Raw genomic sequence first — 18,936 nt, 5'->3', positions numbered from 1 at the left:
GAATGCCTGCTGACCAAATAAAATTCAATTCTCGATTATTTGGATTTTGAAGCCCGTGTACTAAATCATACATGGTAAAAAAATAAGTCTGGCGGCTGTGTGTCAGCAGGAAATGCTTTCGATGCCCCCGTTCCTTTGTGTCCATGCTAATGAATGTTGTAATCTACACCTGGGAAAAGGTTGACTTCAGTGAGTTTGTTAAATCATTTTGGGTGGGACAATTACCTAGCCAGAGTGATGATTATTTGCAGAAGGCAGTCAATGAGGACAGTTTTTAGCGGAGGTTAGCACAAGATGGTTCAGATAGTTTCATCTGTGGGTCACACTTAGGCTTGCTTTTAATAAACTCATTTTTTCCCATTTCCCATGGGATATAGGACTTTGTCAGTTGTTCTGCCATACATATATTAATGTTATTACCTTAGAGAAAAGAGCTACTAGAGATAAATCTTCAGCTGGTTTAAATCGGACGTGGGGAAATTTAGCTTAATAAGGGAAATTTTTACATGATGCTAAATTGGTTTAAGCATGATTTAAACCAGTAAAAAGCTTTTAGGTATTAGGACTTTCCTCCAGCGTAATTAGATTAGGTTTCTTTGGGGGGGTTTTTGGGTGTTCTGTGCATAATAAATGTAATAAGTTTACTGCACATCTGATTACATTTAGGATTATATTGAAAAGATTAATGAACATACAATGATTATGAGGTGATCCTTAATCTCAGTGGAAGAAGGCCTTGATTTACTTGCAGTGTGCATTTGTAGTAGAAGAACGGATGCTAAACAGAAGACTGACACTAAATTGCCAACATTTTTTCCCCCCCTCTCCTGTTGCTCTTTAATTAATGCACTCTGTCCTCATCTTTTGTCAGAATTGGTTGTTCTGGGGTGGTTGGTGTTTTTTGGGGTTTTTTTGTTTGACCTTGCTGACAACCCTACTTATTATAATTTTTTCTGTTTTCTATTTGGCCTTCATGCTTATCGTATCTTATTTTCATTCCTTTTGTATTGTACCTTATTTTTGCTCTTTAATTACTTCCTATCTTTAGACCTTTTGGAACAAATATGGAATATGTAATCTATTAACAGAATATTTTCTTAGTTTTTATTTGTACACATGGAGAAGAAAGAGGTGTATAGGACTTTGTCAAGGTATGAAGATATTAAGATTCCTCTTTCCTCATAGGTTCTAACAGCAGGTCCAGGTGACCAGTGAAACTGTAGGAAATAAAAACATTAGATTTGTCTTTAGAGTTAATTCTCAATAATAAAGTACATGGTAAAATTCCGATTTAAAACTACTTTGTCTTGAAATTTTTCATATTTTCTTACCCTGTCAAACATGAGTGTTTATTTGCCCTTAAAATGTAGAGTGGGGTAAATAGTTTAAGTCTCTTAGTAATATTTTGATTAGCAGTGCTGAAAAGTATATGTGATCTTGTTGATGTGGTTAAAGGATGCATTTTTGGTCCTAATGTGTTTTTATTATTTGATTTGATTTTTTTTTTTTAAACAAACTCTTCAGTAGGATTGGGTGAGATATTAAAGGAAAAAAAGCTGGAAAGTTGGATTTAAACCTTACTTATTTGAGCAGTGACTCTAATAGAACTGTTTTGAAGTGGGGTTAGACCCAGCGGCAGAAGCTGTTTGGGCCAGATACAGCAGTGCGAATTCACCATCACAGATGCTAAACTTAATTGGTATTTGCAGTTTAGCAACTGGAATAGAATTTCTTCAGTCCTGGGTCTTTTATTTCTACCAGAGACATGGATACTGCAACACAGGTAGTGCCGTTTTTCATCATCTTTCATTCCATTGCAGTGAAGGAGTTTTGTAAATTGAAACCAGGAGAGGGGACAAATGGAAATCTTTTTTTTAGATTAAGGGTATCAAAGTTGTTACTAATCAGATTAGTTAAGTATCAACAGTACCAGGAATAGCAGAAATTATGAACCTTGATTTGGAGAAATTTAAAAGGAAAATGCAGTTCAGATGCAACAGACGTCTTCCATCTGCTGTAAATGAGAAGTAAGATGAGGAACTTTTGATGTAGTGGAAAAAAAAGACTTCATAGAAAGCTTCCAACCTGTGTCGGCCGAAAACCTGAACCTTTATTTGCACAGCTTTTCAGCAGTTAGCCACCCGAGCCAGATTCAGACCAGTGACCCTGCAATTACAGATTCTAGTTCCTGTTGCTCTCCCACAGGCATACAGCTCCTTCCTCTGCTCGAGCCTCCTGGTGAATGATGTTTGTACTACAGGAGAGATGCAACTGTAATACTCATTTTGACTGCCTACTATAAATTGTCAACTCGTATTTTTGGTGTACAGGAAGGCTTATTATTTGTGTTTCATTTTTTTCTTCCTATTTTTCGACTGAAAAAGCTTACTGTCGCAAAAGACTAGATGATTACATGTATTAGCTTGGTGTTACCAATGTATTAGTTTTGCTAGCCCACTAATCACAGTTTGTCTGTTAAATGGATGCCTTTTATATTTAAATTGTAAGTTCCTTAGGACAGGAAAATGCAATGTTTTTGTGTATATCAAGCACAAAGGGATACTCTGATCTTGTTATTTCTTGTAGTCACTCCCAGAACTGCTAATCATTTCAAACAAGCTTAAATTTTAGTCAGTGTAAGAACTTTGGTGCTCAGGCTTTCTTTGTTTTAACAAAGAGGAGAAATCAGCATTGCAAGTAATTACAAGTAACTGGGTGAATTAACTTACTGTAGTGTAGTTTGCCAGTGTTTTTTAGACAAAAAAAATTCAAAGTAGGGCACAACATGTCAAAGGAGTGCCCTTATTTCCTGTCTGATAGCATCACTAGTACTTGGGAGTCATCCTTTATTTTTTCTTTGGTACTCAAAAATAAGATGGTTTTGGGTTGGTGGGTTTTGTAGGTTTTTTCTTCTGTTTGGGGGAAGTGGTGTGTGTTTGTTTTCTCTTTGAAAGCTCCTTGTAGATTTTATTTTCTCTTGTTTGAACTATGTCTACAGTAATAGTATATGAAGTACTCTGGCCTCTAGAGATTGAATACCAGTAATTCACGAATCTTGGCAGGTAGTGATAGACCGTGTTTTGTTTTAAGCATGCAGGATCTGACATGAGCAATGATTCATTAGTATGTCTTAGGTATCTGAACTCGAGTTATCGGATCTTCATGAAGACCTCCCAGTTGATATTCAAGCACTTCCAAATTATAATGTTGCCTCAAAAAGGAAGATAGATGCCAGCTGGGAAGCATGCCAGCTTTTTGAAACACCTTTGGAAAGATCTAGCTGTAAAAAGAGGCTGTACCTAATGTGTGTTGTTTCTTCATCATTGCTTTTTTGTCTTCTCCCATGCTTTATAGCACTGTTTGGAGGAATCCATCATCCCTTCCAAGCCCCTTCCATTTTCCCCTTTAAATGGAAAGAATCATCTTGGTTTGTTGTTTGGCATTGTTGCAGGTGGAGCTGGAGGTCACGCTGCCAGGAGAAGGAAAGGACAGAATATTTAAGGTGGCTATAAAGTGGATGTCCTGTGTGAGTTTGCAGGCTTTACATGATGCTCTTTCTGGTCGGCTGCCAAGTGTTCCATTTGAAACCATCCAGGCACTGGATGTAGTGATGAGGCACTTGCCTTCGATGAGGTGAGGGGAAGACACTGATGTTGTTTAGGAGGTTGCATTGTTATTTCAATCGCTTCAGAGGCTTTTTGGGTAGGATGTGCTTTCACAGCTCAACCAAAATAATAGCTATCTAGCAATGGCATGCTTAGGCAGGAGCTAATACCGTGCTTTTCTGCTCATCTGGTGGAATTAGTAGCCTCCAGCCTGAACACAAGTCCCTTTTGGCAGTGGTCTTCAGACCCGCTCCATGTTTGTGTGCTCTCAGGTCAGCGGTGTCCTACCATCTCACTTGCACTCCGTTTCTCTGTAGGCCTCAGAGAAGGAAGCCCTCCTTCTTGTGGAGGGCTGTTTTCTGAAGTGGAAAATGGTTGGAAGCTGATAGATCTGTAGGAATGGTTTTAAAACGTGTTACCCTGTTCCTCTGTATCCTTGGGCAGATGTTTATTGCCAATTTTGTATAAAAGATGCTGTCCTGGGGGGAGCGGGTATTGCTGTCAACTAGTAGAGCGGTTTTTATAAAAAAGAAAAATACGCAAATTATTTGGGGTTTTTTTTTGAGCAGGTAGGATTTACAGCATTTGCAGTCAAACCCAGGAGATCCTGGGTTTAATTCTGCTGCTGTGAAACAAGTTGCTCAAGACCGCTGTTCAAATTACGTTTAGTTGGAAAGTAAGGAACAAAGCTTAGTAGGGCTGAACTTTCACATTCTGAAGGGATAAACAGGGAAAATTTGTTAAATTTATCTAAATATCATTAAATAGTCTTTTAGTACGTTGACTTCATCCTCACGTTAAGGATAAAAAAAAAAAAATCACTTCAGTCATGTTTTGCAACACAGAAAACAGCTCAGGCTAGTTAGTCAGACATCTTTGTTCAGAGAAATATTGGTGCTGGTTTTGATTAGTTTGCTATTAAGCATGCAGTATGGAATTACCAAGACGAAAGATGTGTCAAAAATATTTGTTACATCTATTGTTTACCCACACAAAATTTCCCTGGATTTCAGAGGAAGCTATTCACAAGTAAAGGGAGAGATTATTACATTGTTCAATAGCAGAGTTGTTTATTTTCTTACTGAAGCATAACTGAATTTTTAATAGAGTACAGAAAATGTTATTAATGTGTTTTTGTTTTAATTAGTAGGTATATTAAGGAATATATTGAAAATAAATGTAAACATGAGGAGTAGCAGATTTCTTACTGTAACTAGCTGGAATTTGAGAGGCATAACTTGAGCCGTGACAGGAATTTCAGATTATTGGCCATTTGAAACACTGACGTTTCTGTGCTTTTGTAGGAATTTGCAATAGTTATGGCTTTACTGCAATTGTTTTTTGGCTTTAGTTTTATGATCTGAATTTATTTATTGCAGATATACTCCTGTGGGGCGATCTTTTTTTACAGCATCAGAAGGGTGCTCAAATCCATTGGGTGGTGGCAGAGAAGTTTGGTTTGGCTTCCATCAATCAGTCAGACCTTCATTATGGAAAATGATGTTAAATATTGATGGTAGGTCCTATAAAAATATTTCCCTGTTCCTTCTTTCTGTTTCAATGGAAAGGCAAAAAATTATTCCTTTAGCGTTTCTTAAAAATTTCCTCAGTCTTGTTGTCTTACAGCATTTAACGTTTTTGTCTACAGTATCTGCAACTGCATTTTACAAAGCACAGCCAGTTATCGAGTTTGTATGTGAAGTTTTGGACTTCAAAAGTATTGAAGAACAACAAAAACCTCTGACAGATTCCCAAAGGGTAAAGTTTACCAAAGAAATAAAAGGTAATAATTAAATTACATAAAACTGCTTTATTCTGTCTGATGTGTTACCATTACATATTCAGAATGTTTTCTGTAGTGGTTGCCTTATTAGGAGACAGATCATCATAGTGAACAAGGCATGTACACTTTCTGAGCAAAACTGAGAAGCAAGAGTCATTTTATTACTTGTATTTCAAGACTTTCAGAAGTCAGTGTTATGTTTAAGTCTACTTTTTCTCTTACGACATCAGTTAATCTCTGTAGCTTGAGTGAGTCACTTTGTGAATAGAAGCAAAGTTGGGTCAGTTCACGTAAGTATGTGGGTTCAGATTTGATGAATTGCTAGTACAAAAAGTGAAGTGAGCATATTTGTTTATTTATTGAACCAGCCACATTTAGGGCTCAGGTATGCACATAATTACTACATATTCAAGAATCTGTAGTAACTATATATGTGCATGAATTTTGCCTGTGGCAAATACAGAGTGGTTTAATTAGCTTTGCCCTTAATGAAAGTTCTTCAGTGAAACCATGAAGATGATACGTTTTACTCCCAAGTGGTGGGCTGAACTAAAACTTTCTAGCAGATGCATGATAATTTATTCTAGCGAGATTAATTATTGGCTTGTGACTTGTGCAAGCTTCTCGTTTAAGTGTAGGTTCTTATTACTGCTCTGTGGTGGCATCTGAGAGCATCTCATCGCAGAGCTACTGCTGAGATCTTTTCAGCATGTAGAGCAGCATCCCTTACTATGTCAGTCTCCTTAAAACCAGTTTATCTTCCCACATGAATATTGCTTTATTGTATTTAGAAGTTATACTTCCTCTAGTGCTTTACTCTTCTCGAAGTACCCCCATCTCTAAATTAAATACAAATTAAGTTAGAAATACAAAAAATTCCTATTTTTCACTTTTGAAGCGTATTGGTAGTGCCAATCCCATTCCATGACAGAAATACTTCAGTTACTAATCTGATGATTTCAAAATGTTCACAACAACTGGGATTTCATGGTTTTTTAACATTATCTGATCTTAAATTTTTCCTGTTACTGATGTCAAGGTTTTTATATTCCAGATTTTACTAATACTTGAGCAGTGGTTTTTTGCATACTTAAGTATATTCCATACATATACTTTCCTGGAATTAAATTACAGTTATTCTAATATGTAATAATTGAATCAGAATAGGAGGAATGGATCTTACTGGTTTTGTTCACTGAAGGTTTCTGGAAAATCAAGGTTCTTCCTTCATGATATGCTTGATAGGAAGAAAGCACGTTAAAAAAGAAAAACTCCATAAATATATCATGTAGCTTCCTTGTTTCCACAAAATCATCTTTGCCCAAGAAGTAGTTAGCAAGAGAAATATAAATAAATCCTGAGTTTGTACTGGTTGTAATTGTTTTGAAAAAATAATGAGGCACTGAATTGCTGGCTGCTATTGTAATTTTCTCCATGAGGATTTTTGTTCCTCAGATAAAGTACTCATCTCAAATTTGCAGCAAAGCTAGCTGTAAATTGAGGCATTGAGGTAAAAATTTATCTTATTAAAAGGTAAATGTACTGTGATACAGATTTCAGAGATACTCAGGAAAACTTTATTGATGGTTTCATAATAGATGACACTCAGAACCCTAAGAAATTATGTGCAAAGCTTACTATGTTTGGCAAGTTATTAGTGCCTTTGGCAGATAGGGGAAATATGCACTGTTACTCAGCAGCAGCCTGAGTTTATATACATGTGCAGATATAGAAGTTTTCCTATCTACAGCCCCCTCTTTCCTATCCCTGCACATTCAGCTTCTGTCTCTAATAGTCCACATACATCTGTTTCTGTCTGAACATACTAAAAGCAGGAAAATGCTGCATTCAAGCTTATATTTGTGGGTAGTGGTCAGTTAGAAACGCTTCTTTACAGGTAGCTGTGTTGTGCTGATTTCAGGTGGATAATTTCTTCTTGTGGAAGTTGCTGGCTTTCAGGTGGGCTTGGCTTTTCCGTCAGGGAAGTTTGCAGCAGATCTTTGCCTTCACAAAGAATGAAGCTCTGTGGCTTCATTTCCCGTGAGCTCCTAGAGAATGTTATGGGTTTTTTCCCCACCCCAATTCCTTAGTTCAGAGTTGGTTGCAGTAGTTGGAGGTCTCACAGACGTTGTATGTTTAGACATAAAGTATAAGGCAGTTGTGTGCCCTTTTTGTCCTTTCACCATCCTGGACTTCCTTAGACGTTTAGAATTGGAATTCACAAAATGCATTCAGCTTCATCTGCAAACTCTTGGGGCTTTGGGGTTTGCCATTTCTCTTGAATTTGTTGTTGAGCTTTGGCTGAAGCTCAGGGGGTTTGAATTTTAAGACTACAGATCGGGTTTTTTGAGTTCTGTCTGGGATATACCCTTCAGTGCTCAGAGAATGTGCTAAATAGCAAATAGCTTTACCGTACAGTTTAAGTGGTCTTGTGCAGCAATTTAGGGGGCTAACACCTTGATTTTGAAGAAATGGTGATAGATATTTTCCAATTTGTAGGTCTGAAGGTGGAGATAACACACTGTGGACAAATGAAAAGGAAGTACAGAGTGTGCAATGTCACCAGACGACCAGCAAGTCACCAAACGTAAAGTATTTTGCTTCTTTTTAAGCTTATGTCTAAGCTCAGGCTGGAAAAGTATCTTGCCTACCTTACTGACACAGGAAAAGTTGTCTTGAAAAACAATACTTTCTTTGGTCAGTACATTTAAAATGCACCTCAAGTAATTTTCACAGTTTTGCTGTTGTTTTTGGTCTATTTCTATTCTCTAATCAACATCATGGCATTTGAACCAATTGCTTTATTTTAAATCTTCGGTGGTGTGTTGGTCTTTTTTGTTTTGTGTTTTGGGTTTTTTTTATTTATTTATGGATTTCTTCAACATTGGAAGAACAGGGTGCCCTATTGGTAGCATAATGTTTCCTAGAACAGTTGAGTAGAAAAGCAGTGCCAATTGGGATCAACTTTGTAATCTTGATTATTACCGATCTATTCTTCCTCTGGAATAAATGTTTATTTTTATCACTAACCAGAGATGTACAAGTAACCTGAATGTGGAGGTATTTATTCTCATTTTTAAGGAAGTAGCATAAGGAACAAAACATACCAGCTTTTCACAAGGAGATAACTGATCAGTACTTAAATCTGGTAATTATATGTTTGGGCTTTGTTTTATGTTTTTTCAGTGGTGCATTATTTTAATGAAAGGATAGTGTTTGTGCTGCTTTGATGTATATGCAGATGTGTGTGCATATTCCAAAATATATTTGTAATGTACGGAAAGAGAGAAATGCATTTCTGAAGCAAGAATTGGTTTTGTGACTCCTGTAGCAGGCTTGCCTTTTTTTGTGTGTGGAATATCATAAAATGTAATACTAGGAACATCCCAAATAAACAGGAGACGCTAGTCTGTCTCCAAGGCACCCAGTCTTAGGAAATTAATTTATAGCTTCAGGTATGAAGAATGTTAGAGAAATAGTCTTCTGTTGTACTGTTAGAAGACACACGGTAGTGGCAATGATGGAATCTTAATTATAGAAGTACACTTGCATCATTTCAGCAAGGTAGGTGTAATCTCAATAAGCTTAACTTGTGCCAAGAATGTATTGAGCAAGTGTGGGAAAGTATTTTACATAAAGTAAAGGCTTGTTTTCATGTTTGATTTCCAATAGATTCCCGCTTCAGCAGGAGAATGGACAAACAGTTGAATGCACTGTAGCTCAGTATTTTAAGGACAGGCACAAATTAGTTCTACGCTATCCTCACCTTCCATGTTTACAAGTTGGACAGGAGCAGAAACACACATACCTTCCTCTTGAGGCAAGTAAACTTTTAGATAATACTGTATTCTGGGAATGGGGGAAGGAGGTAGAGGTAAAAAACCACAAATGTTGGCAAACTTTTTAGTTTCTGACTTTAGAAATACTATAGTACAGCAAGAAAAAAAACCAAAACACCCAGCAGCCAAAAAAAACCAGTTGCGTTGTGGTTTTTTGACTCCCTTTGTGTGGAATTATTTTAGGTGTGCAACATAGTGGCAGGACAAAGATGCATAAAGAAACTCACTGACAATCAAACTTCCACTATGATTCGAGCAACTGCCAGATCAGCACCTGACCGTCAAGAAGAGATAAGCAAATTGGTGAGTGTTCAGTCAAACATGAGTCAAGTGTAGTAATGGACTTTGGTTTTCTTACCATTAGCAGATACTGAATGCTTTTTGCACTACGCACAGGTTATGAGCTTGTTTTTATAAGCCTTTCTCCATTAATTAGAAGTACTTTCTCACAAAAGGTTTTCAAGTGGGTTTTTTGGTGCTTTGTTTCAAATTCTGAGGCATCCATGTATCCCAGTAGAATTAGTAGAGGCAGTGCATGTGTGGCTTCACCCATATATAAGGGGCATGTGCCCAAATACAGGTGATCTCAAAAAGTTTTGATCTCATAAAAATAACTTCTTTTTCTGCAAGAAATATCATCATTCCTTTCAATTTCAGATGCGGAGTGCGAGTTTTAATACTGACCCTTATGTTCGTGAATTTGGAATAATGGTCAAAGACGAAATGACAGATGTGACCGGTAGAGTCCTACAGCCTCCTTCAATCCTCTACGGAGGCAGGGTATGTTGAACAGATACTGTACAATCTGTGATAGCTTCTATTACCAGCTGTGATAATTTCTGTAATATAATTGTTTTAGATCATGTTGGATGTAATGGGATGAAGTCATTGTAATGTTTAGAACTTATTTTTAAGGTTTGAAAGTCCTTAAATGTATGGTCCGTTTTGCATCTCACTCAATTGCTGCTTTATTTCTGAAAGTAAAGCTAAGTTAAAAATATGTTTATGTAAACTTCAGAGAAACGTGTCTTTCTTTCATGCACTCTTTTACTGTGTGTTGCAAGAAGAAACCTGCAAATAGTGGTTCAGATCAGTGTGTATAGAGATGAACAGAAACAACTTTAATTATTGCTGTTTATATTTTCTTCCATTAACTGAAATCTTCTGAATTTCTGGTTGGTTTTGAGTCTTCTGGGTGGAGCATCTATGTTTAGGACTATGTTAAGATATTAAATCTATCAACATATACTTCTCTAGAGCCATCTCTTCCTGTGGGAGTATTTATTCACAGTTTCTTTCTTTACAAGGGCTTTTCAGATGGCCTTTCTGACATAATCGTCCTACTGTAATATCTTTCAAAAAAAGCTTGAGAAACAGGATTTTCTATCAATTATATAATGTGTCTTGGTTTTATGCAAGGTGAAAGCTTTGATAGCTGGGATAATTTATTAATTTATGGAGTCTTCTGATGAATCCCTTCTAGATCATGTATTGCCAGCTGAAGAGAGTTCTGTTACCTCCATAAACCTGCAATGGGAGAAGAAGATCTTGCATCTTCTGTCTAAAGCTCTTCACACACAATTGGGCAGATTAGCTCAAACCTTTCTTGATGGAAAGGTTAAGATAACCCAGTTGTCTTTGCCTGATCCTGATTAGGGACGGTGCTCCCATGAGCTGTTCTGGCACCGGGGGAGCAGGGGGAGCAAGAGTTTAATGGCAGATCAATGATGGGAAGTCCAAGCAGGGGGGTACTGCATTCAGCAGACATAACTCTTTGCAAAATGACTTATCAGAGCTGTGTGTCCGTCCTGAAAAATTCCCATTAATTTTAGCTTTTGCTGCTAAATGGGAAGGTGGACACCCTGGTAACTTGTCTAAAACACCTATGGGATACTAATACTTACTAAGGTAATGAATATCACCAGGATTACTTTAGTCATCTTATTATATCCCTTGTCCTCTAGATAATCCATCACAGTAAAGTCTGCTTAATGGGAGAAAAAGTGTTGCACAGGTCATAGTTGAATGCCTGATCATCTTTTGTCAGCTTGTTCACTTCTTTCTAGAGTTGTGTGAGTGACATTGAACCACTACTTGCCTTTACTTAGTGATGTCTAAAATATTGATAATACTTAAATTGCTCTTGCAAAGTTCACTAAGTGGTTGTAAAGTCACTGTAGAAATGTATGTTCTCGTTAACTTTACATACCAAGTGTGAACCTGACTTACTACCCATATGTAATTTCTATCTGCTGCTGATTTATATAACCAAAGGAAACCATCAACAATGAAAATTAACAATATGAGCTTTATTTTTATGAGCCTTATTTTCACCTGGCAAGCAAACTGTCTTGCTACAGTGATAGAATGCTCTTTATAAGGTAAGTTAGATGATGTAACAGTGGAGAAAAAGGCCTAAAAATATAAATATCCTGCTAGTTGGAGAGAAGTAGAAGCATAACTGACTTTTGTTAGTATGAATCAATTTTTGCTTTAGCATTTTTTTTATTTTTTTTTTTCCCCCTTACGCTTCCAGAATAAAGCAATCGCTACACCAGTTCAAGGAGTCTGGGACATGAGGAATAAACAATTTCATACTGGAATTGAAATAAAGGTTTGGGCGATTGCATGTTTTGCTCCCCAGCGCCAATGCACTGAAGTTCATCTTAAGTAAGTGTGTTTCATCAGATGGTGATTTTATTATTTATGAATATTAGTATGACAACAAAAATATATATTCTAAATAAGTGAAATTATATTTTAAGTTGTTTAACATATGATAGTACAACTTTGACAGTGCTTTTGGAGTTCTGAGTCTTTGTGTTTTGAATGATGCCGATACAATTTCAGTGCCAGCATCATGAAATCCTCTAAGTCAGACTTACCAAAAGCAATTTGTGTTATATGGCAGGTTTCTGACCAGTGAGGTCTTAGGACAAAGTTTAAGATGACTGAAATGATGTCATAATGAGTATTTATCATTAAGTATTTGTCAGGAGTGAAAGCTAACATGTATGTTGTCTTAAGTTCTTTTCCTGGTTATATGGAATAGATTTATTCATGCAGAACCTATTTAAAAGGAAAATTTTGAAAAGGAATCCAACTTCTGTCTACTAACAAGGTTACTCTTACGTGCAAGTTGCTGTATTTACAAGATGAGTAGGGCTAGTTTTGTTGAAAGATTCATTCAAATATTCCGAGTCAAATCTGGTTTCTCTGTCTTTGGATGGAACATGATTGTTGAAAGATTATTGTTAGAAGTGACATCTGCTATTCTTAGATCAGGGAAAGTGCGTGACTCCGTAGATGGATTGTCTGATTCCTTTTTTTGCAAGCAGTTGCTTTCTCTTCATGCATGGGCAAGTGCTGCAGCTCTTAGAGGTGACTAGCAGGTGACTCAACGGCTCTTTGTAAGGTGAACGCAAGACAGTGATTGTTCATAACAATACTATTGCCATAACAGTGTTCCTTTAGATGATTTGCCAAATATCTTGGGAATTTTCCCCTAACAAGTGGTGAGTAAACAGTGGGAATCTTACCTTTTACTTTTCTTCCTATTGTGTAAGGCTAGGGACTTGTTCTCTCCAGGTACGTAACAGGAACTAAACTGCCAGAGAATTCTCCCTTCCATGCTGTTGCTTCTAGTGGAGATGCCGCATAGAAGTTAGTTTTGAGAGAGAGACAGAAGTCTTCAACATAATAAGCCAAAATAAAATTATTTGTTGGTTTAGATGGAGTTTGTCCTCACTGTGAAAGGACATTCCTTCATACTAGGAATATGACTGCATCCAGCTGCATCTTGTTGCCTCTTGTTACATCTTGTTGAGCAAGTTGGAACTCTGCTGCTGTAGATCTGTCAGAGTGAACACCTTCAAAATCCCTGAAAGTCTTCAAAACCATCCTGGTTTACCTCTCAGGAACAGGGAGAGAACCTTTCCTCTTGGACACCATACTTGCAGATGGACTTCTAAAGGCTCAAAACCTGTGCTGTTTTAGACTTGCATATTCTGCCGCTGACTCTTTCTGCTTAGTGGTGAGTGCCTGTTTTGCCAGGGAAGACGCTTAATGTACCTGTTTCTGCAAGAAGCCACATGCTGCGGGGCTGAAGCTCATAGACTGTTATGATTCATTAAAGTTAACAATGGGTTTGGAAGAAACTAAATCTTCACACCCTCTCAAGTGGGTAAGACTGTATCATCTCTCACCCTGTGGTTAAGACGAGCAACTTTTTAGACACCTATGGGGGCATCCACTCCAAAATAATAAAAGGGGCTCTTTATCAGCATTTATGTCACTTAGGCGTTGCTGCCAGGGGTCATGTTTACTGTGGCGGTCATTAAGCCAAGAGCCAAAGGACATTTCTAGGTATGTCTGCAGTAGTGTTTTAGTTTGGATGAGGAGTGTGTATTTGATGTCATTCTCCTTATAGTCACCAATTGCCTTACCATGTTCTGCATCAAGGAGCAGTCTGAGTGTACAGTATGGATTTTTTTTATTTTTTTTTTTTTGACAAAATTGGGCTCGAGGATGTGCTTCGGCCACTAAAGGATGCTCAGCCCACGGCAGCAGACAAGCCACTCTGATGAGAAATCCCAGAAACATAGAGCATGGATGCTAGTCCTTTGGCGCCAAGTACTCTGTTTGGTCTGCATTGTGACACCTCACTACTTGCTCATCTTGTCTTTGTTTTGTGGGGATGGGACTTACAGACTACTCGGGCACCACTGACTGCAGGCATCTGACCTGGAGAAGCCATGACATTGAAGATGCTTTCCAGGCTGGTTATACTCTAGAGAGCCCTAGGCATCTACACTGGAGTACTTCTGATTGTCTTGCTTGTAGCAGGCACGCTGTCCTTTTGGTGTCCCTGCAAAAGGAAAGATGGCCAAGCGCTACCGTGTCAACTAGAGCCCAGAGAAGGAGGCAGGCTGCAACACAGCTGCAAGCACGGGGCTGGGGGCGGTCTTCACTGGTAAAAGCCTCTTGACAAAATCAGGTTTCTGACTGGTTTCATCAAAGGGTGACTTATTTACATCATCCTTATGAAGGTTTGTGTTCACCTCCAGAATAGACCTTTTCTCTGAGATCTAGCAAGGTTTTCTTGTGCATTATTGTTGACATTTGATCAGTTCATGGAGACACAATTCTTGGTAACTTCTGGTGGATGTTTTTCTTACCAAGAAAAAGAAGGAACTCCAGCCATTTCTGTAGTGGTAAGTACCAGACGGAAGTTTGTACTATAGAAGAGCAGGCTATCCAAAATATCATCATTGTGGTTTTTTTTTTTTTTTCAAAAAGTAGCTTATACTGTATGTGCAGTAGAAAGATCAAATAAGGTGGAATTTGCTTTGGAAATTAAGCTTTTATTAATGGTGTTACTTATGCAGTGTATTTCCTCCCCTGTCTTTCCTTCGGTGACTACATAGGCATAGTCAATTAAAGATGTGCGTGGGGTAAATTCCCAGGTTTTTGGACAGCGCAACTCTACAGGCTTAACAGAATTGTTCCATTAAAAATAAGAACAAGCAAGATGGGGTTTGCTACCTAAGAAACTAATCTATTTATTTATGTCCCTTAGGTCCTTTACAGAGCAACTGAGGAAGATTTCCAGAGATGCAGGAATGCCAATCCAGGGGCAGCCGTGCTTCTGTAAATACGCGCAGGGAGCCGACAGTGTGGAGCCCATGTTCAGACATCTCAAGAACACTTACACTGGGCTGCAGCTCGTTGTAGTAATTTTGCCAGGAAAAACACCAGTCTATGGTCAGTAAGTGCAAATCATGAGCGTGTGTTTCAGTCACAACTTCATGTATTTTTTTGTGAAGTAGCTGAATGAGAAAAGTTTCTTTCTGGTTTAACTATATAAATTCCATTTAGGGAATGGGCTGTAAATTAATTTTATTCTTGTTCTTGTGCTGCATGATGTTTTATATTAAGACCTTAATTCTTTTAATTATTTTTGTCTGTGCTTTTCATTTGCTTTGCCACATTCGTGCTGTTAGTTGCATTTGAGATGCAGTTTGTGAGTGAGAAAGCTAAACCAGGGCCTTTGTGGCTTTGATGAAATTGTTACGCAGTGGATTAAAATATAATTACTATAACTTGTGTGTGAAGCATACCAAGTGATTTGAAGAAGTAATGCCCTCAAGAACTGTGCAGCTTTTAGAATCGTTGCTTACGTCATCACCTTTGGCAAAGAAAGTTTAGTGAAGGAGATTTCCACCAATTGATTTTTTTGCCTATTCTTTCAGTTTGAGTCTGGGGTTGTGAGGAGACAGATGCATGGAAGGTGAAAACTCAGCAAGTTAAACTGTTTTTTTGAAAGAGATTGACATTTAGGGCATTTTACATAGCACATAAACATAGCTTTTAAATGTTTCAGATAAACCATGCATTTTAGTTTTAATTAGCCCTTCCTATAGGCAAGACTGCTCATTTTCTTATCCTGCCTTTCCCCTTTATTCACTTCCCTTGCCTAGTTGCAGTACCATCCGCTATTTTTCTCCCATAGCTTCATGGACTGGCTCTTCTCTAATGGCTCAGATCTACCAAACAGCTGCAGATTTGTTTTATCCCATCCCATTCCCCACCCTTACCAATTTAATAAAGCAGAAAATAATTTCCTACCTTTCTTTTCTCAAGATTATCTCATGTAAGATAAAAAGAGATTTAAAAAGGAACCTTAATAAAATCCCCTTGAATTCAGCCTTGCAAAGAAAGTGGCTCATCTCTTAAGTTGTTCAATAGAAATTCAGTGCAAAATGACATTTTCACTTCTGCTGCTTGGCATTAAAAGAGACTCTTTACTTAACCGCTGAGAGGATGTGGAACCACTCTCATCTGCTTTCCTTGTCATGATCTTTAATTATAGTTCTTTCTGCCCCCTCTAATCATCTCTTAATTTTCTCCCTGTGCTCTTCCATAGTCTTGCACTTCCTTTACCACATCTTGTCTTGTCTTCTCACTCTTCTCCTCAAAAAGCCTCTTTCCCTTTCTTGTTGCCAAAGGAGAAGGGTGTGTGTGTGTGTGTGTGCGCTGTTCTCTGAGCCTGCCTTGGAGCCTAAATTTCTTCTTTTCCTGAGTGTAAGAGTATAGCTCTCCTAAAGCCTTTAAGTCTCAATTTTGTTGGTACCAATAAGATTTGTTCTAACCTTTTGAATAGTACAGTTCTTGCTGAGTTTCTTCTGGAGTTTTTATGGGCTGTCCTTTGCTAAACTAGCCACTTATGCAAGTGGTGAACTTGCACTGATGAACTGATAAAAGTGGTTGGCTGAATATTACTCAGCACATTACTATTAAGTTTGCAGTACTAGTTCAGTGTTCAATAATGAAAGAAGTGCTCATCATCCTAATGCTTTTCATGTTACCTACTTTATTAGCCAAAGGTTCTTCCATGCTGATTATGTCATTATAAATTACACTGTCATTATAAAATTAGTGTAATTTCACAAAAAAAAAAAAGTATTCTTGGTTAAAAGAAGCAACAGTGCCTTTAGTTATATTTAGGACCCAGTCACTGCGCTGTTGGCAGATGAAGCAGTATGGAAGTGGGAGGAGGTTTACTGAAGGCTGGGGTTGAGTCTGGGGATTAGGTTTTTTCTTGTTTCTTAAAACTCTAGATGTAATTAATTGTCACTGAATTAATGTCTCCTATGTTGTTTGATTTGCAATATGCAAATATTTTGGGGTTTTTTTCTCTGTTTTGCAGCGGAGGTGAAGCGTGTTGGTGACACTGTGCTGGGAATGGCTACGCAGTGTGTTCAGATGAAAAACGTGCAAAGAACAACACCGCAAACTCTGTCTAACCTTTGCTTAAAAATAAATGTCAAATTAGGAGGTGTAAATAATATTTTACTGCCACAGGGAAGGTAAGCTGTCTTTCAGAGATGAAGAGGGTATTGTATTGTAAAGAGAACGTGCGTCATATTAAGATAACTGTGTGCTTTTATCTGTAGTCGTAGCACCATAGTTTTAAGTGACTCTTCTGACGAACCTGTTGTTCGGCTTCTAATAAGTTGTCCTTCAAAAGTTAGGTTACAAAGACTGGAGAAGAGCCCTTGTTCCATTTTGAAATCTGACCATTGAAGATAGCAACTTTCATTTGAATGAAAAATTTGTAGTATTTTATTTGCCTTGAGTTTTCAGAAACAAATTTAGACAGTCTTGAATAGTAGTGCCTTTTCCTTGTGGTCAAGATCCTTCATTTTGTTGTATGTCTTAATTTACATAGACATTTAAAAATCCAAAAGCTGGGAGCAGAAAAGTACTGATTGGTTTCCAGGTCCAGTTTATCTTGCAATTTCTTATTTGGATTACATTGATAAGTTTTAGTCATACTGTGACTATGTTCTGTGAAGTTGCTTTGATGCTATTTAATTCTGTATCTGACATGTCACTGAAGTTCTGCATATAGTTGAGTGGGAGTGAAAGAAATGTCTTGCTTATTTGTTAAAAAGGAGGGACCATGCTGTTAAAGACTACATTTGGTTTGTGTGTCATCTCAAAACAAATGTTCTTCAATTGAAACTTCTAATCAGTTTTATTGAAAAAATAAGCAATAAGAAATTCTAATGGAAGAATGAACAAGATACAGCTTGTTCTGACTTACCAGTGCAGAATAGAGAAGGCTAGCATAAATATATATATCAAGTTTCTTTAGTCAAAATGAACAGCTAGGTTTCTATGTTAGTAAAAAGATGGCATTTTTACAATCATTGTATTTCAAGTTATAGAGGGAGCTCAGGGAACAACTTTCTACATCGTTCTTGGGAGCCTGTTTCAAAGAAGTCAACATTCTGTTTTGCACAGATAAGCACGTTTTCACTTTGGCATATTTAGGCTAGTCGGAAGGCAGCTGCTGAAAAGTAATCCAACAACAAGTACTTAGGGAGGGGAAAAAAAAGAACACATTATCAGAAAGCATATATATTTTGTGTAGCTTGTTAAATTTTGTTTATTGAACTAAATATACTCAGCCTGGGTAATGTGCTTGTTGGAGATCCTATTAAAGCAATTAAAAATCATCATATTGCAGAGCATGCATTTCAAAGGCACAGCGGGTTGGTTTGTTTTAGTTTTTCAAAAAGGAGTTAAGAGATACTGCTGTGGAAACAAAACAGAAACACACATACGCGCACCCCATATAAATAGTTCCATGCTTTATGTATTCCTAAACATAAGTACTCTGTTAAATGTTAAATGGCACGTGTTGACAAATAATGTGGCCAGAAAGTTGAATTCTGCTCATTATACCATTAAACTATGCATTGATGAACATGGAGTTCAGTAGAGGGAGGAGGAAAATGGCACAACTACACACAACACCTAGACATTTTGGAAAAGTGCAGGTTTTAGCAGTTAAAATAGAAATCTTTTGATATCTTCTGTTGGTTGAAGGGGTGGGAATGAAACAAAACCATAGCATCTGTATATGTGCACCGTTACTTAATTTTATCATCAATGTTATTTGATGCTAAGGAATCAACTTTTACTCCTTTCTGTGGTCTAATTAATAAAGGCTGCAATTCTCCAAGTTACAAAGGAAATTTTTTCCTCATTTTTAATGTAAAACAACAACTAGCCATGCTTTAAAAATATATTAAGGATTCTCACACTAAATGGTTATCTGGACTTCTAATTACTGTCACAATACAAGTGACCAACTCTGATCAAGTGCATATAGTTGACTAATTCCCTTGAAGAGTATAGA

The 18,936-nt window shown here is 37.4% G+C and overlaps 1 protein-coding gene across 3 annotated transcripts in view; it reads left to right on the top strand.

Moving 5' to 3' along the window:
• Nucleotides 1-18,936, top strand: part of AGO2 (argonaute RISC catalytic component 2) — a 64,947-nt gene that overhangs the window by 26,954 nt on the left and 19,057 nt on the right. Inside the window, exons 4-13 of one of the 3 annotated variants that reach the window (XM_055799111.1) lie at nucleotides 3,452-3,633; nucleotides 4,985-5,121; nucleotides 5,254-5,388; nucleotides 7,888-7,975; nucleotides 9,061-9,208; nucleotides 9,411-9,530; nucleotides 9,885-10,007; nucleotides 11,764-11,897; nucleotides 14,806-14,990; nucleotides 16,936-17,095. In XM_055799111.1, the coding sequence (XP_055655086.1) occupies nucleotides 3,452-3,633; nucleotides 4,985-5,121; nucleotides 5,254-5,388; nucleotides 7,888-7,975; nucleotides 9,061-9,208; nucleotides 9,411-9,530; nucleotides 9,885-10,007; nucleotides 11,764-11,897; nucleotides 14,806-14,990; nucleotides 16,936-17,095 (1,412 nt within the window). Of the gene's footprint in view, nucleotides 1-3,448; nucleotides 3,634-4,984; nucleotides 5,122-5,253; nucleotides 5,389-7,887; nucleotides 7,976-9,060; nucleotides 9,209-9,410; nucleotides 9,531-9,884; nucleotides 10,008-11,763; nucleotides 11,898-14,805; nucleotides 14,991-16,935; nucleotides 17,096-18,936 lie in introns of all 3 variants that reach the window. The other 2 variants (XM_055799110.1, XM_055799112.1) reach the window with 2 other exon arrangements.

The sequence above is a fragment of the Falco peregrinus genome, chromosome 3 (genome assembly GCF_023634155.1).
Source record: "Falco peregrinus isolate bFalPer1 chromosome 3, bFalPer1.pri, whole genome shotgun sequence".
Lineage (NCBI taxonomy): Eukaryota > Metazoa > Chordata > Aves > Falconiformes > Falconidae > Falco > Falco peregrinus.
This window is presented reverse-complemented; position numbering and strand designations above follow the sequence as displayed.